Genomic DNA, 25,091 nt, shown 5'->3' with positions numbered 1-25,091 from the left:
GTTCTCGTTTTACCCTTCTGACAACCCATCACTGTTGCTGGACACACAACACTCCTGCTGCTCTGGCTACTGCCACTAGAAGCTCAGGCTGAAAGTTGTGCAAGAGGACAGGATCATTTAGTCTTTCCAGGGTATCTTACTGACAGAAAGCAGGACGCTATTGCTAATGGAAGCTGGGAGCAGCGAGTAGCTCAGGGGAGCACTAACAGTGTTCTACATTTAAAATGTAGGATAAGTATCTAGCACTACTCGCTCTTGAAAGAAAGGTTATTAACTCAACCCACTTGTACCAGACAGGTGCCTGGCCACTGCCTAAGAACAGCAAGGTGAAGAGTAACCAGTTAGTAAAGCAAACTGCTGTCTTTAGCAAAGGTACTCACTATGGCCCTCGGTGTAGCACAGGGTGCTGGCCAAGGGACTGTGCCTGCAGGCAGCTGCAGTGCCCACTGAGCTCCGTTGCCTGACAGTCTCCTATAGCTGTAACACTGCTTTAGAAGTTTTAAATCAGTAACTCAGAATAAAAACAAAGGAAGCAAACTTGGGGTGTTTCTCTCATGAAAGGAGGCAAGGAGAAGCAGGTCTTACCTCCCAGATCTGCACAGCAAGCTCCATGCTCCTGCTCTCCCCTGAGACATGGTGCTTCACAACCCTTCATGGAAAAACAAGGGGAAATACTGCTTTATATTTGAATGCTATTGCTAGAACCAGCAGAGGATGCAGGGATGAACAACATGCAATAGAACTTGTATTGTTACCTGGTACCTCTGAAAAGGTCCTTCTTCCCTGCTACAAACCTCTCCTTCCCAGTTAGCCCATTAGTTCCAGTACTGCGAGGCTCATTAGAATTGGTCAATGCAGTTCAAAACAAAAGACTTTCAATATGCATTCTAGTGCCTGTCTTCAAATTCAGATAGGAAATCTAACTTGCCTTCTGGTTTCAATCGAGGGCTTTCACCATCCTTCAGCAGCAAGAGCATTCTGTCAATGGTTCACCCAAAGGGTTTGAAAAATCAGTGCAGAACTATGTTGCTGTCCCCCCCCCCCCCAACACTAAAGCCTCCAGCAGCCAGCCCATTTCAGGTCAATGAGACATTCAGTCGAAGGTCTCTTAGAGCCGTTATTGTGAGACTGTTGCAACAGTCTTGACAGTGTTTGGATAATTCTCAATGTTTGTTTACTGCTGGTAGGGCTGTTCCTGCCATGTACCAGCAGCACTGTTCTCTTTTTCTTCCCACTACAGGCCCCACGCTGTAAAATGAGGCCTCGAGAAAGGGGATTTGAGGAAAACCCCATTCTTCCAGCAAACCTGACTCTTACAGGGAGTTGTTTTAATGCACGGCTCTGAGTAGCAGGGTGAGAATTAAATCAGGTATTTTTAAAGAAATGCCTAATCCCAGACATTTCACAGTACTCACCTGCATTTATGGAGCGCAAATACACTCAAATCTACGAACAAAAGCTCTTCCTACACAGAATTATTGACATATCCTTCATGAGAGTAAGGAACTTGAAGTGACACTACCTTGTCCTGGTATTTTCCAACTGAAGTTCAGTTGTTTTTACAAGTGAGGTATCTCCACAGGTTTCAGTTTTACTGAGACCTATTTAACGCATATCAAACCAAAGTATTACAACAAAATATACAACAGCAAGCCACGCTCCTTCCCTTCTGCCCTGAAGACAGGAACATACTTGATACCACAATGCTAACAATTCCTTCCAGGACTAGTCCTTTTTCATCATGAAACCTCCAAACCCAGTCACAGACAATGCTTGAGCAAAGATCTGCCAGTGTCTGCATTAAAAGCAGAAAAAGCAGGAACCAGGCACTAGCTGGTTTTCTTTCATTCAGAAACTCAGTTGTTTACCAGCACTATGACTCTGTGTCACAGAAAACAGGGTGTTTTGCTTCAAGTTACCTTTTACACTAAGTGTAAAGGCGGAGAAAACCAGACAAACTGTGACTCACTCCCTGAAATGCACTAAAAGCTGCTCCAAATCTTCCAGGACACGGAGTGACAAAACCACTTGAAGAAAGAATCAGCACCCGCGGAAGGAAACTCTCTTTGGGCAGAAACCCCCCCAGTTTGGTTAAAAACGAAACACAGACACGGAGCTACATGAACACGTATTTACTGCAAGTAGCTCTATGGAAAGCCAAGTCAGATAAATATAAACACTATACAGAGCTTCAAGCCAGTCTCCCAAAACCGCCAACGCGATGTGTTTTACAAAGAAAACAACGGAACAATATTTACAATGGAAGACAAAGCCAGATCAATCAGCTCAACTTTCAAACAGATCTGTGAAGCAGAAATAGCAAATATAATGAACAGTTTCAACCATATATGTTTTTAGTTTGTACAGACAAGAACTGTCCAATATCAAATTAAATTTACAGGACAAACATTGTTCTATCATTGGTATTTTTGTACTATACAGCAGCATAAACGGGTAGCTGGAAGGTAGTATAGAGAGTGATATGTTTTACATCATCCAAAAATGTTCTTCCAGCACAATACTGAATAAATTAGTTGCTGTAAACTAAGAGATTCAAAAAGATTGCATATTTATTATGCCGTACCTATTAGTATTTGTACCACTACACTTGAGGTTACCCATTTACTTATTTATTCAGCATTTATTAAATCAGTGCTGTATATTGTACAATGGCAGCCTCAGGGATCTAATCCGAAATAAGTATGTAACAAATGTCTTCAAAACAACCTCTTTCTTTCACATTAAATGTTTAGAACTATCTTCATCCAAATTTTGTTTTCTTAGAAAAGATGTAAAGCTTTATTAAAAGCTGTGTATGTATTGCAGTATTAATTTAAGAGACCAAACAGAAGCTAAATGGCGAGACAGTATCATGGTCTGTGAGAGTGGTCGTATTTTTAATTCATGTTTAGCAGCAACAAGTATCTGTACCAAGTTAAACTCCTCTTCCAGAAATCCAAAACGGGACTGTGCTTTTAAACCCTGTAGCAACAGTTTTGCCTGTCACTAGACACTGTGTAAACTGATTGGTACCATGTTTCCAAAACAAAAGTCTTTTCGTATTTTAATGACGTGTACATTTTAATACTACTCAAAAATAGATTTGGGTACCCATCACCGAGCAATCCAAGCTGACAGTGTCTCATTTGTTGTGCGAACTGTCCGAGCAATCTCAAGGTTGTGTGTTGGAGGTGAGGCAGCCTGACAGGTCAGTTGTACAATATACACTGAGGAGGATTTACCAGCTGTGTGGTGCAGAACAGCACGAGGATTCGCGTACCACTTCCAAACCCTTCATCAATCGTCAGTGCCTTTTATCACACACCGCATGTACCAACGCCTCGTGTCACACACTAAATTCATAGCAGTGTTCAAAACTCATTTCAACCCCCCAAAAAAATAAATCAGTACAAGAGTGAAGCACTTAAATTGTAGAAAAATCAGGGCTTACTTTAAAATGTCAAATAGTCATCGTTCACCTTTCTGTGAGTGGGAAAACGACAGCTGATGAGCCCACCTTTTATTTTTTTCCCCATTATGCCAGGAAGAAAGAATAAAAATAGTCCCAGATTTAAGATGGGACTTTGGCTGAAAGTAAGATCAATCAGGGTGGGTTTTTTTTCAAAAAGCTACAGCTGGAAAGTATAATGCAGGAGCCACAAATGCTGGGTCCGACCCTGCAGCTCCCCATTCGAATGCACCAACAAAAACCTCATTTTACACAATCGTATTTATAAACAAGTATCTCGAGGGTAAGAACAAAACAATTTACAAGACAACCAGCCCATTAATCCTACCTTGTACATACCAAAACTTGGAGCAAAAAAAGAAAGTAACTCAGTTTAAGCTCTGACAGACATTTGATTTAAAATACTCTAGCCTATGATCGAGAAATACCTCTTGTACCATGAAAGCAAAACCTTAAAATAAAAAGAGGAAAAAAAAAAAAGGCAGAAGAGGCCTTTCCTTCTCAGACCCAGTCGGTCCCTCAGGTCACCCCCCAGCTGATGTGCACCCTTCCATCCATCCCTCCATCCATCCCTGCTTCTGCCCGGCCACCTGAAAATATCCAGAACTGCCAAAAGATTTCTAAACAATACATGTTTTAAGCTAGCCACTTGTTAATGTACCAGAGAAGCAAACCCCATGTTAAACAGACAATCAGAAACCAGCTTTGACTTCTCAGAATATAAATAAAAACAATTATTAATGGGAGAGGCAGGAGGAAGGAAGGGGCATACAGGGATCTCCTATTAGCATTCATGCTGCCTCCCAAATAGATATGACATGAAAGACCAAATTCCATCACCAAAGCACAGCTATGACAAAAAAAAAATCTCAATTCAAATTAATTCAACTGTAGAGAGCTGATGTCTATGAAAAGAAATTAATTAAAAGGATGTGTGTCCATGTCCGTGCTGGTGGAAATGAAAGTAGCCGGCTGGAGCTGAGCTTTGCTTCCAAAAGCACCACACAGTTTCTGGAGTTACCAGCAGAAAAGTCTTGTCTTCCCACAATGGTTTCCATGGCAATGCAGTCAGTCTAGAAAGGACGGGAAAAAATAAGTCAGTGACATTTGAATGCAAGTTATATTGGAAAGAAGTGTTTTCTAGTGAGGAGAATGCACAGAGCTTATCCACTGCAGGAGTGCAGAGCACGGGCCCCTCACAGAACCAGGGGACACTTCCAGATGGCAACAGGCACAGAGATCCCGAGCCATTGGGAAGAACTATGAAGCCTAAAGCCAGCACTGAGGAGCCACTGCAGCCACAAGCTGGCACGTGTCTGCCCCATCCCTGGCAGTGTTCAAGGCCAGGTTGGACACAGAGGCTTGGAGCAACCTGCTCTAGTGGAAGGTGTCCCTGGCTGTGGCAGGGGGTTGGAACTGGATGAGCTTTAAGGTCCCTTCCAACACAAACGATTCCATGACACTGGCCTGCTCACCCCTACCCTCCGGGAAGGACCAAAGCCTGCAGCCACCCATCACCATTTCACTATAGGTATTTCACTTAAGACATCAATCCTCTCCACACTCAGAGCAGTGATTCCTAAGCACTGGCACAGAATGAATGCAGAGCAGTTCTGTTCACCCAGGTGTAATTAAGGCTGTGGCAAACACTCCCATTGACAGCAGGTACAGAACTGCAATACAAACACTCCCTGCAACGACAGCTCCAAATAGGGAGCAGCAAGTCATGACTGCTGCGTGCCACAGCCTCAGCTTTTCAGGAAAAAGCTTAATTTAGTTGTAACAAGAAACACCTCAGAGTATAGTTTTCTCTTTTTCTAGGCAGGCAACAGAAGCACAGAGCAATGGCAAGCGGCCACCTTCACTGCTGTCAGCAAAACCAGTGGTTCAAACTGACTGGTAAAGGCAAAATACAAAGTGCTTGGTAAAATGAAGGAGTGGGGAAATACAATCTTGTATTAGAGGAAAACACCATTGGATGACAAGGCAGAAATGGAAATAGGAAAGAGGACCTGGGAGCCGAACGCCAGCTCTGCAATTAACCACACATGTGCCAAGGTGAGGGTGACTCGAGAGGTTCCCGACACAGAATAAACTGCTGAAGGGGTTGTGAACGCTGCCTGCAGCAGTGCGAGCACAGACTGAGGAACACACAAGAAGCTGGGTTTCAGCTCACTACAAAGCCCTTTCTGCTCCATACAGTGTGAACACCAACGCCAAGGCCAAGCGTGGAGTGGCACTATCAGCCAAATGACCAGGTTACACTGCCTCTCAGTCCTGATGGACCATCCTCTTCCACCACTTCTGTCCCCTTGGCCAAGCCTGAGGGCACTGTCCTCTGCCCATTAGGTGGCTTTGGCCACCTTCTCTTCAAGGTTTGACAGACCAGAAGGAGCAGGTTGCTCTCATTGAGAAACAACAGCTACATAAGAGATTCAATCTTCAGAAAACATCAAATGCAGAAATGTAGTCTCCTTTTCCCCTCAAAGCCACGCAGCACAAGCTCTCTCACTGCCCTGAGGAGAACTGCAGCATGGAGAATGCTTCATCACGAAGCACAGCGATGGCAGCGTGGCCTGCTGGAATCAACAAAGATGTTTCAGAGCTTAATGCTGCCCGTGCTCTCCTGCAGGGTCACAAGGCAATCAGTTAAACCTCACTGCTGAAGAAAGCACAGTGGTTCGCTGCCTCTACCCCAGGCACATGCTGCAGAACATCTACAGAACAAGCATTATAGATAATAATGCAAACCTGTTTACTTACATAAGCCATCAAACAGCATGCACACACCAACTCCACCCTGAGTTAAAGAAGTGCTGATTTCCGTCCAGCTAAAAATACCATCCCTTCAGAAGAAAAAAGAAAGAAAGAAAAGAAAAAAGCTAGAAGCAAAAAGAACAAAGCTGAGCTGAGCTCCATGCCCCTGGGACTGCCCCAGTGCTTGGCAAAGGCTGCCCACTGCTCCAGAGACAGAGACGCAAAGACCGTGGTGGAGCTGGAAGCGGTGCAGAAGTACAGAGGGGTCCTTCCACTCGAGGGGAAACTCCCTTTCATCCCCACTCAGCCCACACCAGGGTCTGGGTTGCTGAGTTTCATTTTTCAAATCCATAGTGATTTCAAAACTACAGTAACTTGGATTTCCACAATTCAAGGAGGCGGCAGCCAAAATACACCCGCAAGCCGAGAATCTCCATTTGTATTATTTCACAGGCATCACAAGATCACTACAAAAAGCTATTGCTTGTTACATGCAGAGCGTGATGTGGTTAGTGATGGCTTTGTTTTCACAAAAGCCAAGAGAAGCTATTATTTTTGAAATAGTTTTCCTCTTTAGAAAAACATTGTTTTGTTGTAGGACCAAAGGATGAAAACAGGCACCAGAGCCGGCAGTGAATCACACCTCAACCATGCATGCAAGTTGAGTATTACAACAGTTAAAGCTTCTATATTAAACTTATATTCAGGAAAAATTAACATTTACCAGCATCCCCCCACCCTTTCCTTGCTGTGGACCTGTAAGCTTACATAAAAGGAACTTCAAAAACTGTCTCTGCCTTTGTCAGGACATTTTTCCTCCACGCCTAACACACAAGGCACACCTGAAAGCCGTTTGACAAGTTATTCTAATCTCTGCAAGCACATCCCCAAAACATTTTGAAGAGCAAAGGCCCAGTGGTTTGAATCAGACAACCCCATGTGGCAGAACTCTATACCTGAAACTTTCTGAAAAGTTAAAAATCTGAAAGCTTAATCAAAGTTACGTTTAAGATACTTGGAGGAGAAGAGGAAGAGCTTAAGAGCAAAAAGACCTGCTTAACTCCCAAGTTTGATTCTCTGCACAAGCCTGGCCTAACTCAGAAGGCAGCATGGTAACCAATTCCACAGCAAGCTCACCACATAACTCAAATCACAGCCCAGACTAAGAGAGTAACCAGAAGAAAGTATCCCCAGCTAAGCCTCACTACAACTTTTAAATTCCCTGGATGTCCTGCCTTAAACCCTACATTAAACCAGCACAAAGGCAAGCTCAGGACCTCCCTGCAGCATCCCCCATCCCAAAACTCTGTGCTTGTTAAACATCATCTCATTAATTTGTGTGTGTCTGTCCCATGATTATAAACTACCCTTCAGCATGTTTCTGCTTCATTTTTAAGCCAAAACAGAATTGTGGGAAGTGTAAATAAACATAAGGGAGTTTCACATAAACTTTACCTACAAATTGATAACAGTCTCATAAAGCCTTGAGTCTTTCAGAGCTGGAGTTATTGGTTGTCACCACTTCCCTAATCCCTTTGTTAAAGCTAGAAATTTCAATCTTGCAGTTGGAGCAGTGCAGCTGGCTGATGCCCTGAGTCATCAGCTCCTTACTGGGCTAAAAGCATCAACCATGTGTATGTATATATAGATACAGACACAAAACTGACCTAAAAGATAGAAAAGGCAAAAAGCAACTCATGAAACTTGACCACGTTAAAAAAACCTTCCCTCTGAAATCTAAGCCGAGACTGAGGTCTTGCAAGATCCTTCCCACAAGGCATCCGCAGCCACCACCACTTGTGTGAGTGCACTGAGGAGCCTGTTCCACCACCGAGCTCCAGGCATCAAAGAAATCCCATGTCACACCCAGGGGCACACGGGGTCTCCAGCAGAGCCAGGGACAGTTTCTGTGGTCGCAGTCACAAGCCCCGATACTGGTATCTGAATGAGGAAGCTGTAGGAGCTCCCGCTGATGTGGCTTCCCCCACCACATCCTCCCAGGGACAGATCTGTGTTGAACCACCCGCCAAACTGGGTCTCATATCAGAGCTCAGCTGCCTGCTGGGAGCGAGCAGGAACCTGGCTGACAGCAGAGCACTGCTTTTGTTTGGAGAGGCACCCGTACCCAGCTGTGAACACACCACACATGCACCACAAGGAAAGTTATTAGTCAAAGAGGTGTAAAATGGGTTTAATGTAAGCAAGAACAAGGCCCGTGTCTGTTGCGCTGTTGGTACCCACAGCTAATCTGTGGATTTCCACCTCTGCAGTTCCTCGCTGCAAGGAGGATCCTTCAGGAGTGACGTGGGCTTATTTAGCAAGGTTGCAAGAGTGCTCACATGTTAAGCTCCTTCGTGGCTCCTGGCAGTGTTCAAAGCCAGGCTGAACGGGGCTTGGAGCAACCTGGTCTACTGGAAGGTGTCCCTGCCCGTGCATAGCAGACAGTTGGAAATGGATGAGCTTTAAGGTCCCTTTCCAACCCAAACCAGCCTGTGATTCGATGATCTTCTGACTAGAGAGTAGGTGAAGGTAAGGACGCAATGTGCTCGAAGAAAACAACGCAGCTTCTGTGAAGCTGGATGATCTTATTTCTGTCTTCACAATGTAAGATTCATCACCCAACAATTTTCTACATTAATAGTACAAACAGGAGAATTGCTGATCAATACCTAAAACCAGATTAACATTTCATTACAGATACCATGTAAGTGTCTTTGACTCAACGCTGACTGAACAGTAAAGGAGCTGTCAGAAATGGGTGAAATAACTCTTGCAAAAGGAAAACAAATTATGAGATTCAAACTACCTTGGAAGGGAGGGACAATGCCCACAGAGCAGCCCAGCAGACCCTCAAACCATAAACGCCAACAAATAAAACTCAGTGGCCAGATGAGACAGGACGAGCTGGGAGATAACCTTCACTTGCAGCGTAAACACACGGCTGTTCCTGGACTGTCACGAGCTCTTCCAAGAAAATCTGCTCAGTCTACCCGAAAAAAATATTTGATAACTGATCATGCCAGATAAGCCACAAAAACTGAACTCAGAACCCCTCCCCACACTGCTGGAGCAGCCTAGAAACACACCGTTTGAAGGAGTTTTCACAGCACCCTATACTGAGCTTTTCTGTGTATTCAAACTTCAGCTCCAGTAACAGACTCTGTACAAAAGCTTCAGCCTTTATTCAAAACTGAGCTCTGCTGCCTCAGAATGTAGAGAACAACACAAATGCCACTTCCTACAAACATTTAATATGGGAAACTGGTCCAGGAAGCATCCAGACATTTCCACAGATCACCTCTCAAAATACATAAGTTTAGACAATTAGAACAATGTTCTCTTCATTACACAATTGTATTTGAATTCCTCAGCTGAAGACGGGATCAGATTCTGAAGCTACACAGAGCTGCCTAAGTCTTTCAGAGGAACAATCAGAGGAAAAGGATTGCAAAGGCAGAAGAGAAACTAAGAGGGCAAATATTTAAAATAGGATGGCAGTGTGCCATTGCTCCAAAACGTTTTGTTTAAAGTTACGGAACACACTGACAAAGTGCTCTGCAAGTTTTCTATGCAAAAATAATCTGTAGTTTTATGAAAGCTGGGGCAGAGGATTCGATTAGTCTTAATTCATTAGATTGCAATCCCAGTGTATTCCATTTGAAAACACACCAGATGAGAATATATCCAATTTACACCTTATGTCCTGCATCTGAATTAAGGTCACACAAGTCAGGCCACTTTGAAACAAAGCAGGAGTGTTTAAGACCATTACAGACAAAACCTGATTCTCTCAAAGAAATCTATACTAAATAGCATTTGTTTTTACAGGAAAGGCTTTTACTGACATAATTCTGCAACTGATTCCTAAAAGGATAAAAGCTTTGCTTACAGAAGATATTAATCTAAGATAATTAAATGATTAAAATCTCCACGTCAAAGACTAAGACGGCTTAATGCTTTCTGGAGAATGCTACTGAAGTTCTCCATTTCCTGAACTTCAGGTTAAGGGGAAAGGGGAATTCATCTGACTTACACACATCAAAAGCAGGAGAATAGCCCCAGACCTTCTGGTGCACGTGGCCACGCAATGTTCGTGTTACGGAGGAAAGCACCAAATCCCTGCACAGCCTCAGACACAACATATGCCTCTAAAAGCACCATGTCCCTGCCACCGGGACAGGGGAGGACTGCAAGGAGTTCCATTTCAGGCCTTCCACATGGCATGCAGGTTGTGGAGAGGGAGGTCATTTGCCCAGATATATTCTTCACAAATTAGTGATGGGTTTGGGTTATTTTCCCCAGATCTTAGCAAATACATAGTTACTTTCCTGTGTCATTGCCCTGTTTCTTCCAGGTTTTATTTTAAAGGCATAGCTTGCTAGAGGCAAGTGGTGTTATTTGAGACAAGCAGAATTCCACATACTTCCTTCATTCAACAACAACCTAAAAATGCTCAAAATTGGGCTGATGAATGTACTTTGTGCCTACAATTTTACTGACTTTCCACAAGCAAAAAAAAAAAAAGCAAAATTTGTTTTAAGAAAACCTGTTACATGGGGCACTTTTCACTGGATGAATTATTTAAACACAGCGACTGGTAATAACACATCCTTCTCCAACTGTATTTCTAAGATTCAGAAGACAAAGTTACTCTTACAAATAATCTATCCACAATTGTTCATTCAAAACGTGTTCTGCTATTCTTAGTGCTCAGCAATTTCATGAGCTAAAAAACCTCTCCTGTGCTTCAAGATCATCTTTTATTCCCTCTGCAGAAATGACTTATCTTTTGCAACAGTGGCCTCTTTCTCTGTTTTAATAAACAGTAGTGTTGTTTCTAGGAAGGCCTTATGCACACTCCCTCTTTTCATCCCTTACTGATACTGTTCCTAGAATTAGGAAACTTGCATACAGCTTTGGCAGGGGCCTAATGCCAACTCAAATTGCACTGGACAGCTTGACAAGAAGTTGCTGAGGGGTTTGAGGATGTTTTTTAAGCTAAATTTCTATTACAATATAGCAAGACAATACTGAAAATTAACCTCTCTCCACTGAAAAACACACAGAAGTTCAAAGTTTCAGGTTTTCAAGTTGCAAAAGAAGATCATGCTTTTCCAAAAGCACCCTCAAGGCAAGTGTGTAGCATACTACAAGTGACCTAAGCTGCAAAAAAAAAAAAAGGTAAATTTCAGCCGAAAAGGAGCCGGAATAACTGGAGAGTGTCAGAGAAGTGCAGAAAAACTCATGAAAGGTGTGAAACAGGTTCCTGGTGAGGAACAGCTGGGTAGCAGGGACCCTTCAGCCTGCAGAGAAGTATTTGGACATATCAGGACATTAAAGATAATATTCTATCACAGGTCCCTGCTGTGTGCAGTGCAGGAAGCTGCTGACAGCACACTGGTTATGTGCACAGCAGAGCAGGATACAGCATCTACACAATCCTAAGTGCATGGAGAGACAAGATAGGGTTCGTTATCTATTCCAATACACCAACTAGGGGCTGCCAAACAAAGCTGGTACGGAGCAGGGTCCAGAACAGCGCCAGAGAAGTCTGTGTGCACCATGCCCCGACTCTGACCGCAGGCTGCTGTGCATACATGGAGTTTACACAGGATCAAAGAGAGACTGGAAAAGTACTTAGATTAAAGATCCATAAAGGATTGTAAAACAGACAAACGACATAAGGCTCAGGAAATCCCCCAAGCTGAAGGAAAAGAAATAAAAAAGTAAATCAGACACTGGGTGTATGTTTGTGGGAAAGTATTACATCTGCCCTGCTCTTCTGCTGGGTGGTGTCTGCTTGCAGGCACAGGTCTTCCCTTGAAGCGAGCCAAACTGTTCTTACGAACACAGCTAAGAGAAAGGCCAGTGTCACCCATGGCTAATGAAACAGCTCCCCACCTTCTCAATCACCTTTCCTGATACTTCCTTTCTACACAAGGTTTTTCCTCCCTACAGGAAGTTTCACTTGTTCCAGTTCAGCCCTCTCTTCTTCCCAACCACTTCAGCCACTGATGTTTGGAAGCATTCAGTGCTACCATCTTCTTTCACCTCTATTGCCATAAATGACTGTCAAAGGCAGAAACCTACTACATGGCCACATACCCAAGCAGTTACTCCCTCCTCAGCCCTACCTTCTGCCCATGCATGCCTGCACAAAAGAAGCTAAATAAAGCTTTGCCACCTTCTGCTACCACACACACAGCAGTGGCACACACCAATTTTCCACATTTTCTAATTATCAGATTATTGAGCCTGTATTACCATTAGGATACTCAAACCCCGGCTTATGCAGGGAAGAAGAAAGGTTCAGGTTGCACTGCATGCGTGGAGCAAGATCTTCTCAAATCACAGCACACGCACGAGAGCCAAGGATAGGGCATGCAGCTTCCAGGAGCAGCTCGGGAGCTCATAAGGACAGAGTTAAACTGTCTACACACAGACCACTTTTAATCAACAGCGTGCAACTCTTGTTTGGCATTTCCTTGTGGAACATGTCAACATTAATACTTCAATCGCTTATACTCTCAACAGTGAATCAAGCCTCACTGCTGCCACCACTTCCAGACCCACCGCAACCACTACAGCGTCTACTCAACCTGATCTACCCACACAGAAATGAAAGGACTTTCTCCTGTCTCAGCCATCGTTTCACACTCCAGCTTCAGCAGGACACCGCAGCAGTGATAACTGGGTGCCATCCACACCTCCCTGTCTAGAGCCAGGCTCCAAATGCTACGACATGCTGGTTACAAATCCTAAAGGTGAATATATCTCTCAAGCCACGCTGCTGCCTCCTCCCCAGTGCTAGAAGATCACCTGAAATCCAGAGACATCACCTAAGAGGCCCCTGCAACATCAAGAAGGAACCAGGACTAGTGCCAAGGCACCTCCATCACCCCAGCTCCTTCTGGAGCAAAGTCTCACAAATAACAGATGCAGGTCCGTGTGACACTAACAGCCTAGGGATGCTGCAATGTGCTCTGGCACGCATTCCTGCACCCTGCACCAAATCCATCAGTCACATGGCTGCAGGAAAACTGACTTACAGAAAGGAAAAGGAAAAAAAATGAGAAAAAAGAAAATCACATTCCACATATAAAAGGGAGAAGTAAACACCGGCACATGCTCCTAACTCGGAGATACATGTTGGCCCACATTCCTCTTACTAAGATTAATATCCTGGACAGTGTTCTGACATTTACCTCATCCTTTTCAAGTCATTTAAACCATTACAACCACTGCATTTATAGCTCACTACCTTCCATCACTCCCTGCTGTGTGCATACCCTTCCAAGTGCCTCCACCAGCTTCCTCTCTCCCAACCGCTTTTATCTCTGTGAGGCTGGCTCTTATCTTCACTCTGCCAATGGTAGCAGCCTTGATCTTTATCTCACTCTCCACCCCAGCACATTAAGTTTCATCCATCTCCTTAGCTTCATCTTTTAAATTGCAAGCTCCTAAGGACAGGGACCAACACATTTACATTTGTGGCACAGTACAGGGACCTCCATCCTGCCTACCTGTTCAGGTTCTGCAGCGAGGAGAGATCGCATCTGGAGCGACAAGCTTTCATTAACAGACTTGCTGTCGTAGTATCATCTGAATGACCTCAAGATCAAATCTGTTCATTTTTTTCTCAACTCATTTCTAACTGATTTCCTGTTCACCACAATCTGCCATTTAAAAGCATCTTGTTCTAAAACCAACCAAACAAAAAACCCACCTACCCCACCCCAAAAAAACACCACGGAGTTAAAAATAGATGGCAAACACCTCCCAGAGTGTCTCACGGGCAAAAAGCAAATATTCTGGAGGTTTGAATGCAGCGGTGGATGTTACTACTGCAAATCCAAACAGCTTACAAAGTTTTCTAATAAACTAACTTAAAATACAAAGAAAAAATCCCATCCATATAGCAAAGAGTATCTTTTTGCCCCTTAAGCCATATTGGTTTAGACTTCAGAAATGTCATTGTTTTAGACTTACAGAACTTAAAACACATTCCTTCATCTGCATTGATGGATGTTTTACCTGCATCCACCTTGTGCTAAAGAATGCCCTTGGCCAACCCACCTCAACCAGCCTCCAGGACTCAGACCAGAAAAGCAAAGGCTGCACCATTTGCTGGTTTGTCTTGGCCAGTTTGGCCCAATTGTCAGCAAGGTGCCACAAAAGACACAGGAACACTAATGCCTGTCAATAGCTAAATGGTTTTCACACAAATAAAGAATCACATGGCTCACATTAATACCTTCTCTAGGTCTGGTACGCAATAGGTTCTCATTTATCTAACAATGCATCTGCCTCAAGGTCACCCAGAACTCTCCAAACTCCTGGAAGCCCAAGAGATCTGTGTGAAAGAAGCACCAGTTCCCAAAAAAATAGTTCAGGCTCAGGCTATCCAGCATCAGAACAAGTTATCCTGCAAATTCAGCTGTTCGGCAAGAGCCATAAACAAGAAAGCAAGCGGGCTTGGCATGAGCATAGGAACAGAATCGTGCTATTCCCTGTGGAAGGAGGATATCATTCATTAGTGCCTCCATAAATTCAGAAGCAAATCAAATTTTACCAGGTTTCTTGCACACCTCTTGGTATTATTTTCCATGAGTTTCAGAAAGAGAAAAAAACATTTTGATATCCTCAGTCATTCCACAAAATCCTGTTCTACTAAAAGGAAAACCTTTCTCCAGATGGGTAGCATATTTATGAGGCTTTCACATCCTAGCAAAAAGAAAACACTTCTTACCTATTTTATGCCCTAAATAATAATGCAATTTGATATTTGTATAAGTTCATAATATACACATGCTACACAGTGAACACAAGCACTGTTCACCTTTTAGTAGTAATTTAAAAGTTTTTAATTTTCTGGAGTCACATTAAATTGTAACATCACTCTGGAATTACAGCTAAATCTTAACTACATTAATTTCAGTGTAAGCCATCTCTTGCAAAAACCCTTTCATCTCAGAAGAATGAAAAGGATTAGACCTTACACTTAACTCACAAATCACTGGCACACAACACACACATACACACACACAAAAGCAGTCTGAATTGTTAGCATCCAACCATGTAACCATATAGAAAAGTCATGTTTTGAAACAAGGAGCCTTTGCCCCTTGCTCATGACTGGACCAGGACAGAAAACTCTTGCTAGCAGTCTACTACGCTGCTGCTTTTGGGGTAATGCTACACCTGAAGCAAAATCTCCACAAATCCAAACACTTATATGTTCAACATCATTTAGATAAGATACTCAGCAACACCTCTGAAATGCCTTTGATGAGTCAGGCTAATTTACGTTTGTCTTCCCACTGCCCTCAACTATGTCACAAATCCCTATTGATCAAGGTTCTCAGCTAAATCCTAACCATCCCTAAGCTGAGTGACCTTTACCGAGATGCAGGGCTTGATTAAAACCAGAACATGCTTTTTCCTTCTCCCCTAGTTACTGCTTTAACCTGTACAACAACAGTGCAACTTGATCATTGGATTGCTGTTAATATGCAAATGCTAAACGTGAAAAGAAGTCAAACAGCAAATTCACAGGGTGGGCCACAGGACAGCTCTCCAGCCAAGTCATTACATACCACTGAAGGATGAGTCATAAGATAATGCTACATTTTTAGGACAAAACAGCAGTAATAATACATCCCCAGGCTTCAGAAAGCTTGACTTGCCCACCTGCCTTTCAGGTTTCATAGAATCATAGAATAGTTTGGGTTGGAAAGGACCTTAAGATCATCTAGTTCCAACCCCTCTGCCATGGGCAGGGACACCTTGCCCTAAACCATGTGGTCCAAGGCTCTGTCCAACCTGGCCTTGAACACCACCAGGGATGGAGCATCCACAACCTCCCTGGGCAACCCATTCCAGTGCTTCACCACCCTCACTGTAAAGAACTTCTTCCTTATATCTAATCACTCCATTTCCCTTTAAGTGAAGAACACTGCATTTGATCACAACAATACTCAAAAATGCAGAGTTTGTTTCCTGCTTCTGACCAGAAAAATTAACTTGTTAGCACAATTAACATACCGGACACCATTCAGCATGTCTTTGGGAGCTCCACAGATCCACACACAGAGCACGCAGACACTCACCAAGGTACAACACAGTACTTTAAGCTCTTTTTAGTGCCATCCAAAACCTCAAGGTATAAACCCTCCCCCCAGCAATCAATATGAAGAAAACTTTATTAAAGATCCTTTCATTAAAAAAAAAAAAAGAGTATGTGCAGAGGAAAAAAACCAAACCCAACCTCTACCTACTGCTAACATGCCACTGGACATACAAAAACCCCCAAAGAAATACCTAGTGACAAACCACCCAGTAATCCAGGCTGGAATACAGGCACTGGAAAGAGCAAGTAGGAGCTGCACACCCCCTGCCTACTGCTACTCCAACCGGCCACCCCGGGCGGTAGGGAACAAGGGGCCCTCAGACATTGGGGGAGGAAGGAAAGCTGTGAATGAAGTTTTAGAGGGAAAACTAAAAGGGTAATAATGCATTTAAGATTTCACCAAAAGACTTTAAAGAAGGCAGCAGTATGAACCAGAGCCGTGTGAGTCCCAGAACTCCACGTGTCCATCAGCCATGCTTTAACCTACAAGACAGCTATGAGCAGAAAGGTTTAGACTTCCAAAGAAGATGCGTGTCATCATCAGCTGCAGCCACGGGTTTGAAGTCTGGGAATCCAATTTCCAAAAGCATTTTAACACTGACTATGAGCATTCTCTCTCAACGGCAGAGGAACATGCTTGTCCCAGCTCTTCTCACCCAAGCACAAGTCAAACCCAACTGATTCTTGGTCAAATATGTCATAATTAGCTCACTCCCACACCACACGACGAAAATCTGTTCTGCCTTCAGCAGCTCATATACTACTCAAGAAAGTTACCCTGGGTATTTTTAAGCATAGCACTAAGTCACTCAAGACTGTTAAAGTGACATCTGTTACAGCAAGATTCAAATGGTTTGGGATCTGGTGTGTCGTTTTAAAGAATTACTATCCCAGCACTCCTTTAAAGCTGTAGGATACACAGGGACACTCGGATGTGCTTCAGTAGGGTTCTTCAAGTTATTTTTAAATGGGCCCATGCCTTAACTATTCTGTCAATACAAAAGAGCCTCAGTTTGAAGCAAACTTTTAAAAACCACTAGTCTGAAACCCAAAAGGGGCAGTTATTTGCCTGGTATCCCATGAACTGTAATTTACTATATTAGTTATAGCTGAAACTTCCAGCTTCTGAATTTCTCAAAGTATATATTGTTCATCATATTCTTCAAGATTTTGTGTTTGAAATATGCAAGTTACCAACTGGACAATTTGGAACACAAGTTTTGCCTTACAGCTGTACTTGTTTTCCTTCACCTCAGTTCCCCAAAGTGTACACAGCACTCCTGCCCAATGTAGCACAGGAGGAGATTAAAGTGAGGAACATTTAAACTATAATCCCACACTTTAGAGAACTTCTGAAATAATATCTTAGCATAGTGTTAGGGTATCAGGTAGAGATAAGATTAAAGAGTGGGTGTAAAATAGGTGGGTTGATATTAAGCTGAACATTATATTTACTCTGAACACTGTGTTTTGTTTTTGGAGTCCAGGATATCTTTACAGGTTGAATGTTTCTAATTAAGACTGAAGAAACCTGTATTATACAGGACCCATTATGCAGTTTATTACCACCCCATTCTCATTATCCTCCCCAGTTTCTACAACATCCAATAACAAGGTATACATTAGCTAAGCCTTGTTTGAAGTAGCTTTAGTGTTCTGTACTCCTAGCACAAAATTTCATGACTCAGATTCATGTAATCAAAACTGCAAACCGCTTGCTTCAATATTGTGAAACAATTCTGTGATGAAACTGTTTTGCTAATGACCTCCTTAAACTTTGAGCGTTAAAAATCAGAACCTTATATGCTTTTATCATCATCATTATCAACATAAACCCTCAGCTCAATTTTGCCTAAACCTGAAATAAAAGTTTAATAACAAGTCAGGCCTGTTTACCATTTCCCATTAGTGCCCTCCCCCTCCACCATCCTTGTCATGAATGGAGAAGGGAAAAACAAAAAGTTTGATTCACATCAGTGAACCTGAACCAGGAGGAGTTTGGAAATTACAAAGAGGGGGCAGCGATGCATTGGAAATCACGCTACCACCCTCAGTAGCCAGGAGAACACAGCTGAGTCACAGAGCACAATATTCCATTTAAGCAAACAAAAACAAAACAAAAAAGCAAACAACAGTTGGAAAGTGTTTTCCTCCCAGCAAACCTGCAGTTAAGGGGGAAGAGATAAAGTTCTCTACCTGAAAGAATTCAATAGCTATAGGATAGCTCCTTCCTAGGAAGGAAAGGGTAAAGGCATCCACTAAATATTTTCCTTAAGAATGGATTTAACCACAGAGCATTTTTCAGGCAAAGGGACCAAAAGAGTGGGATGCAGAGGCAAAGAAAAGAGAGCACTCAGTTCCCCTAAAAGTGTCCAAAAGTATTAAAAATATCAAGTACAAACAGGCACAACTACAGCTCTTCAGGGTACAAGAGGTTTAAGAGCAAAGCTTCATTTTCACTATTCACAATGGAATGTGAAAGTGTTTTTCTGCATTACAGAAAAACTTTTTAAATATTAAAAGCTTTATTGCAGCAGAAACTGCTACGCTGTTTCAGGAACACAGACTTCTACAATCATACTTGCTATAGCTCAAAGACACAATTTAGTATGTGAATGAAAACTGGTATCTTTACCATCCAGAATTTAAGTCCTTACTAAGAAACAGATATACACCATCAATTTACAATGCTGTATTCAAGTCTGGTGAGCTACTTTTAGCCTTGGACTATTCCAAAATCTGTTTGTCCCTCCAGGAGCCACCTACAAGTGAACACATCCCTGCTCCCCTACCATATACCAGCAATATTTTATTTAAGGCTGTTAGGCCTTGTTTGGGAGCAGTGATTTTTAATTTTGTTTCTCTTTTTAGGACTAGAAAGCAACCACCAAACTAAGCTTTTACTATTTTCATGCTTAATTTCCTGCCAAAGCCCATGTTTTCCTCCACAGTTTCTTTCACTTCATTTTAACATGTTTCATTTCCAGAAAACTTTAAATCACAGTGAAACCAGGAAGTCTAAGTCTCTTGCCCCTCTGCAACTTGTAAAAGACAAGGGAAAAACCCCAAGCACAGGGCTGCAGGTATTTTGCTGCAGCAGTAGTAAGCAAAATGTGTACTATAAATACAATTTATAAAGCCATTCTCTCCTGAAAATACTTTTAATATTTACAGTACAGCTGAAACAAAATAATCTCTGATGTTTTTCCCCCTCTCCATTTTGTAAGTTTTACTTTCTACCGCAGATTTTAGCCATGAAGGGAATAAGATCAAGTAGGAATTCTGCTGTCTTCGGAGGTGAGTAAAAAAATAATCACAAATCAGCTACAGCAACCAGAGTGCCTTTGACTTAGCAGACAAATCTTTGAAGTGCTGAAAGACTAACTTTGGAAGAAAACACTTCTTGGACTGGCAGTTTTCAACGTCTTCTAAATTTGATTCCAACCAACAAAACAAAGCAGAGGAAAAAAAACCACTGAGGCAAACCACACATTTCAGAGCAGCCCCAAGCAGTGCTGCCAGACTTCGAATGGCATGCGAGCTGAGTCAGGCTTATACCTTCCACTATTAAAGGCTACACAATTTTAAGCTCCTGCAATACCTTCTGCCTTCAGACATTGAGTTTTAAAGTGAAACTGGGGAAAAAAAAAATCATTTCAGTGTTTACGACTGTAATTAAGAATGAAAAAGCCAGCAGGAGCTGGCCCCTTTACTGCCTTCTCTGTTGACAGAGAAGTAGACAAGTATCAATGTCCAACAGTGATTAAATATTTCCTCTTAGTACTCATCAATTATTGACTACGCATACATTTGCACAGAGAGGAAAACAGCATTTCCAACACACAGAGCTTTCTATCCGGGAGGCTGCATTACTGTAAGGAGTTCAGTGGGTCACTAACACCAGAAGGAGGATTATGCTTCCCAAGTTACAGCGCAACGCAGTGCTTGCACAAACACTGCCGTGCAGGCGGTGGACACACACAGTACCACTAAAGTAATTACTGTTTTTTGCTCCCACCATGAGAGCTTATCATATGGAGCTTCCTCTCCTCTTCCCATAATCTTCTCCCTACCCACAACACCCTGATTTTTTTTTTTTTACACACACCTCCAACGGCATTACCTTAAGCCGGGTCAGAGCACTGATCACTTGAAAGCTAACAGCTTCCCTCTAAAGGTTCAGACCTGGAACGCCACTGCTCAGAGCCTGCTCTGATCACAGGCATTCCTCACCCACTACGCAAAAGGCAGATCCCTCTGTGGAGCAGGGAAAGGGTTATGGCTCAGCTACTTGGACACTACTAAGTGGCGAAGGTAGAGGGAACAGGCTGCAGGAGCCCCCCCACCACACCAGCTAGCCACCAGGGGATGGCTTCTCCAGAGGATATGGGGTACTTTGGAGACCAGAGCTCAAAGGAGCACATTTCAAGGGGAAAAAAAAACCAAGTTCTCTTTACATATGATTCAACTCCATCAGTGTGGGCAGATTTGCACACAAAACACCCTAAACCATCCATTTCACTTACATGTATTGAATGGAACAGATCTAAGCCCCAGATTTTGATGCCTACACCCAATTTAGGAATTTTCAGCTTTCCCTATCCATGACACAAATCACAAAATACCAAGTTCACCAAAAAAAGCGAAGAGTCATTTAGTTATAAGAAAGGAAGAGGAGGAAAGCAAAAGCGAAGGAAAAAGACCTACCATAATCTCAGGACAAGAATACACAATATGAAATATGATTAATGGTTATATTAGCAAAATTCTTTTATAAAAACCAAGGCTGATGATATTTTGGTACCACCTCTAACTGCCTGGAAGAGTCACATGAATCCTTTAGGCCAAGGACCAGGTCCCCCTTCCATGGTGGTTCAGTAGATAAAATGCTGTACTAGAATGATACAGAAGATTATAAAAAACATTCACTTTGCTCTTAATACCACGTTTTAGCACTGAGAACCTAATTCCTACAATTAAGCAAGCATGAAAGGAAAGTGGTTTTAAAGTTACTAACCTTTTCTCGCAGTGTTACACTTGAGTCCATCGGATCTGCTGAAGTCTATGCTTACGTAAGCTCCACTGTCCAAACCTGAAGTACCATTCTGGAGGTGGCAAGTTGGCGCTGTAGTACTTGCCTCACAGCTTATAGGATCATCGCGTAAATTCAGAGCAATGTAGTTTAAGCCATTCTGAAATCCAGTTGAGGTATCCCTGGACATTTTGCTTTCCTGACCATCAGCAATGTTTTCATCTGGTTTTAACCAAACATTATCAAATGAAGCAGAGCTGTGTCTTTTGCTACTATCAGTAAAGAATGAGGAGGAAGTCGTCACAGTCCCAGCAGAAGAGAACGTTTCAGAACTGTGTCTCCTCCTGCCTTGAGGATCGGCTCGAATCACTTTCGGTCCCATTGGAGGTTCAGAGCTAGGAACAGAGAAGCTACTGCTACCAGCATATCGATCAACAATGCACAGTCTGTTAACTATGGAAGAAGGGCTGTCAATCTTTACGCTGGTGTCAGATTCGGCAGCGAATGGTCGAGGCGGTGTTGCTGCCATGTTGAATGTCATCTCCGTGTAGTCATCAGTCCTGTTACTGGCGGTGCTCACACAAGCAGTACCAAATGAGAGCCTGGCGTAATCAGGATTCGGTTGGTTTCTAGGAATACTGGGACTTGCATAAATTGAAATATCTGTTAGAGAGTTGGACAGTTCCTTCGCTACTTTCGGTGACTGTACATCCAAGTCAACGCTCATATAATCGGAAAGCGGGGACTGCCTGTGGTCGCTACTTGAGCCTAGAGATGATGGGGATCCTTCTGCAGATAAGGAATAAGGAGTATTACTCGCCTTTTCATTAAAATCAATATTTATGTATTCACCGGGACTTGCTGGCTCAGGTGGAACTGTACGATCATACATTCTTGGAATAGTGTTACTCCCTCTTGTACCCAGGGGGAGTCGTGTGGGCCTGGCAGCCCTGTTCTGCACAAGTCCTTCATCTGAACCTTTCACCGCTGGCAATTTAGAGATGCCATTAGCCAGAGCCTCACTGTTGACCCCTTTTACATTTTCTGGTCCACTATACAAGAGTTTTCCAGGTGAAGACATCGGAACATACTCACTGTGGTCACCATTCTGTCCCGATAATGCCTTAAAGCTTCGGGGCAAAGAAAAATATGAACTAAAACCTTTGGGAACGGAAGCGGTGTGAATGTAATTTGAATCACTGGGGTGCTTTGGAGCTGAATTACCAGGTGACATATCCATATACTCATTGTTGGCGATTTTCTCATTACTTCCTTTAGAAATAAATCCAGTTAAAGGACTGCGTACAGGTGAGGAGCTGGCCTTTGGAAACATCATCATGTATCCTCTGGAGTCAACCTGAGACGGTGACCACGAATTGTTAATCTGTTTTGGAACAGACATACTTTTAGGAGTCATTGGCAAGTAATCGCTGTTGCTGGATAGAGAAGATGCAACTCCTGGCATCATCGGCATGTACCCATCATCCCTGGCTTTACTCCTACTTTGGTTACATATGGAATCGAGGTTTGCATCATTGTACTCCAACTCATGGTTATCTTTCAGTTTTGGCGTTTCAGAGTAAAGTAATCGTCCATGATTTCCTGCAGAGTCTTCATCTAACAAAGCTGTAGTTTGCGTTGTCTTCTGCTGCACTGCTACAGAAGTTGGTTTTGTTAGAGAGTAAGTTCTTTTCCTGAAACACTTTTCAGCCTCCATATAATCATCTTTCGAGCTATCATCTACCTGTTGCTTACTCATGGACATGTACTCACTCAGGCAGTTCTCCTCTCTGATAGGTGGCGTGTTTCCCAGGGAATCCGGTGTATTACTCCGGACCCGAAAGTACCTGAAGTCTCCAGGGCTGGAGCCATATTCATCAGACGAGATAAATCCCCCATCGCTCGGGGAACCGCAAACAGACGAGCTAGAAGGCCTGGTCAACATGTCCGAAGCAGAGCCATGGCCGCTACTGGAAGAAACACTGATGGGACTTGTAGTGGAAGGGAAGTGAGAAACAGGCAGTGAAGCAGACCTGGTGTGGTAAGACGAGCTGAAAGCGGCTCTCACATACCTTCCGCTCCCCTCTTGCCGGCCCAAATTCATCCTCGCAGTATTGAGGTGGATCAGACTTCCAGTCACTGACCTAAAAGGTCTAGTCATGGTTCCTTCTCCTTCGCTGGATGTTCTGAAGCGATAGGAGTTGCTGCTTTTGGTGGTAGGAGGAGTCCCTCCAGCAACACTCTCAGTTCTAGACCTCCTCTGCAAGCCAGTCTGGCTAGGGGGCAGGTTGCCCAGGTGCCTCCTGGTGGTGATGAAGGAGATGGGATTCGTACCACTACCACCACCAGAGGACTGGCTTTTGCTTCGGGGCCTGAACTCTGCAAAGGCCTTTAGAGCTTTCATGGTGTCCAGAAAAGTCTCGTGCATATTCTGGGCAACCACCGAATCATCCACTTGCATCCAGAGCTCTCCAGGCCCAATAGAGGCAGATCTGCCCACTTCGATGAAGAAGAAGTTCTCCGAGTGTCCGCAGCGGCGAATATTCATTAGCTGCAGGTGGACAGAGGGCACCTCTGAGTTCAGCTTGACGAGGTGGATGGCCCTGCTGGAGAGGCACAACCTATACACTCCAGTCAGGTTTTTTGTCTGTCCCAACCCTTTAGGCTTCACATTGACCTGCCACACCTCCTTGAAGACGGTGCCAGGCCTCAGGGCGGCCCCGTAGTGCTCATCGTCCTCATCCACCTGCTGATCGGTGTGGTCCTCCTGCTCCAGGAAGCCCCTCTTGCTCTGGCTCATGAGCTCGCTGATCGCCTGATACCAGGCCTCCTGCTCTGCCTCATTCTCTGCCAGCATAGCGAAGTACTCATCCTTGGTGTACAAGGCGATGATGTGCTTGTGCTTGGCATCGGCCCGCCGGCTGACGGTGAAGCACTGGTAGAGGGGGATGACCCGTTTGGGCGGGGGGCAGCACAGGGAGCCCACCCCGCCGGCCCCCGCCGCCCGCAGGCTGCTCTTGAACTTCTTCTCGCTGTCGTAGTACTCGAGCCGGGCGGGGGCCAGGTGGCTCTCGGCCCGCAGAACGAAGTACCGCTTGTGCCCGTGCTTCTGCTTCCGCAGGTAGCCGCACTTCCTCACGTCCTCGCCGGCGGCGGGCGGGGGGGGGCCGCGGCCCGCCGGAGGGGGCTGCCCGCCGCGGCCCGCCGCGGGAACGTTGCGGCCCGCCACGGAGGCGGCCTCCGGCGCCGGGCAGAGCGAGGCGCTGGGCGAGCGCCGCAGCAGCAGCAGCAGCTGGTGAGGCTGAGGGGACGGGCAGCGCCCGCCCTCGCCCGCCGCCGGTTCCCCGTCGCCCGCCGCCGCGCCGAACACGCCGGGCTCCTGCTGAGGCACGGCTCCGCCTCCCGTGTGGCGGGCGCCCAGCTCCTCCTCGCCGCCCCCGGCCGCCGCGCCGCCGCCGCCGCCCGGGCCATTCATCCCACTCGCCATTTTAGGGGCCAGACAGGGTCGGGAGCGCCGGAAAAGGGGCACGGGGCGGGCAGCGGGGATCCGCGCTCACCGTGGAAGCGGGCCGCGCATGGGGCCGGGCGGTGCCGTGCCGTACCGGGCCGTGCCTGCGCGCCCGCCGCCGCCCGCGCCCTCCCACTCACCCGCGCCGCGTCCGGCTACTCGCACTCACACAGGCGGCCTCGGCGGCACCACGGCG

General features: G+C 44.6%; 1 protein-coding gene across 2 annotated transcripts; it reads right to left on the bottom strand.

Annotated features, from left to right (window-relative positions):
* Nucleotides 1-2,117: 2,117 nt before the first annotated feature.
* Nucleotides 2,118-25,091, bottom strand: IRS4 (insulin receptor substrate 4). 2 transcript variants are annotated; one of them, XM_030498478.1, is made up of 2 exons: nt 21,373-25,091; nt 2,118-4,542 (listed from the first exon to the last, which is right to left on the bottom strand). In XM_030498478.1, exons 1-2 carry the CDS (start codon nt 24,872-24,874, stop codon nt 4,538-4,540), a joined length of 3,507 nt encoding a protein of 1,168 aa, XP_030354338.1. In that variant the 5' UTR covers nt 24,875-25,091; the 3' UTR covers nt 2,118-4,537. The 2 variants fall into 2 exon arrangements, with proteins under 2 accessions (XP_030354338.1, XP_030354336.1); XM_030498476.1 differs by lacking the exon at nt 2,118-4,542 and adding an exon at nt 8,820-8,855.

This window comes from Strigops habroptila, chromosome 9 (genome assembly GCF_004027225.2).
Source record: "Strigops habroptila isolate Jane chromosome 9, bStrHab1.2.pri, whole genome shotgun sequence".
NCBI lineage: Eukaryota > Metazoa > Chordata > Aves > Psittaciformes > Psittacidae > Strigops > Strigops habroptila.
This window is presented reverse-complemented; position numbering and strand designations above follow the sequence as displayed.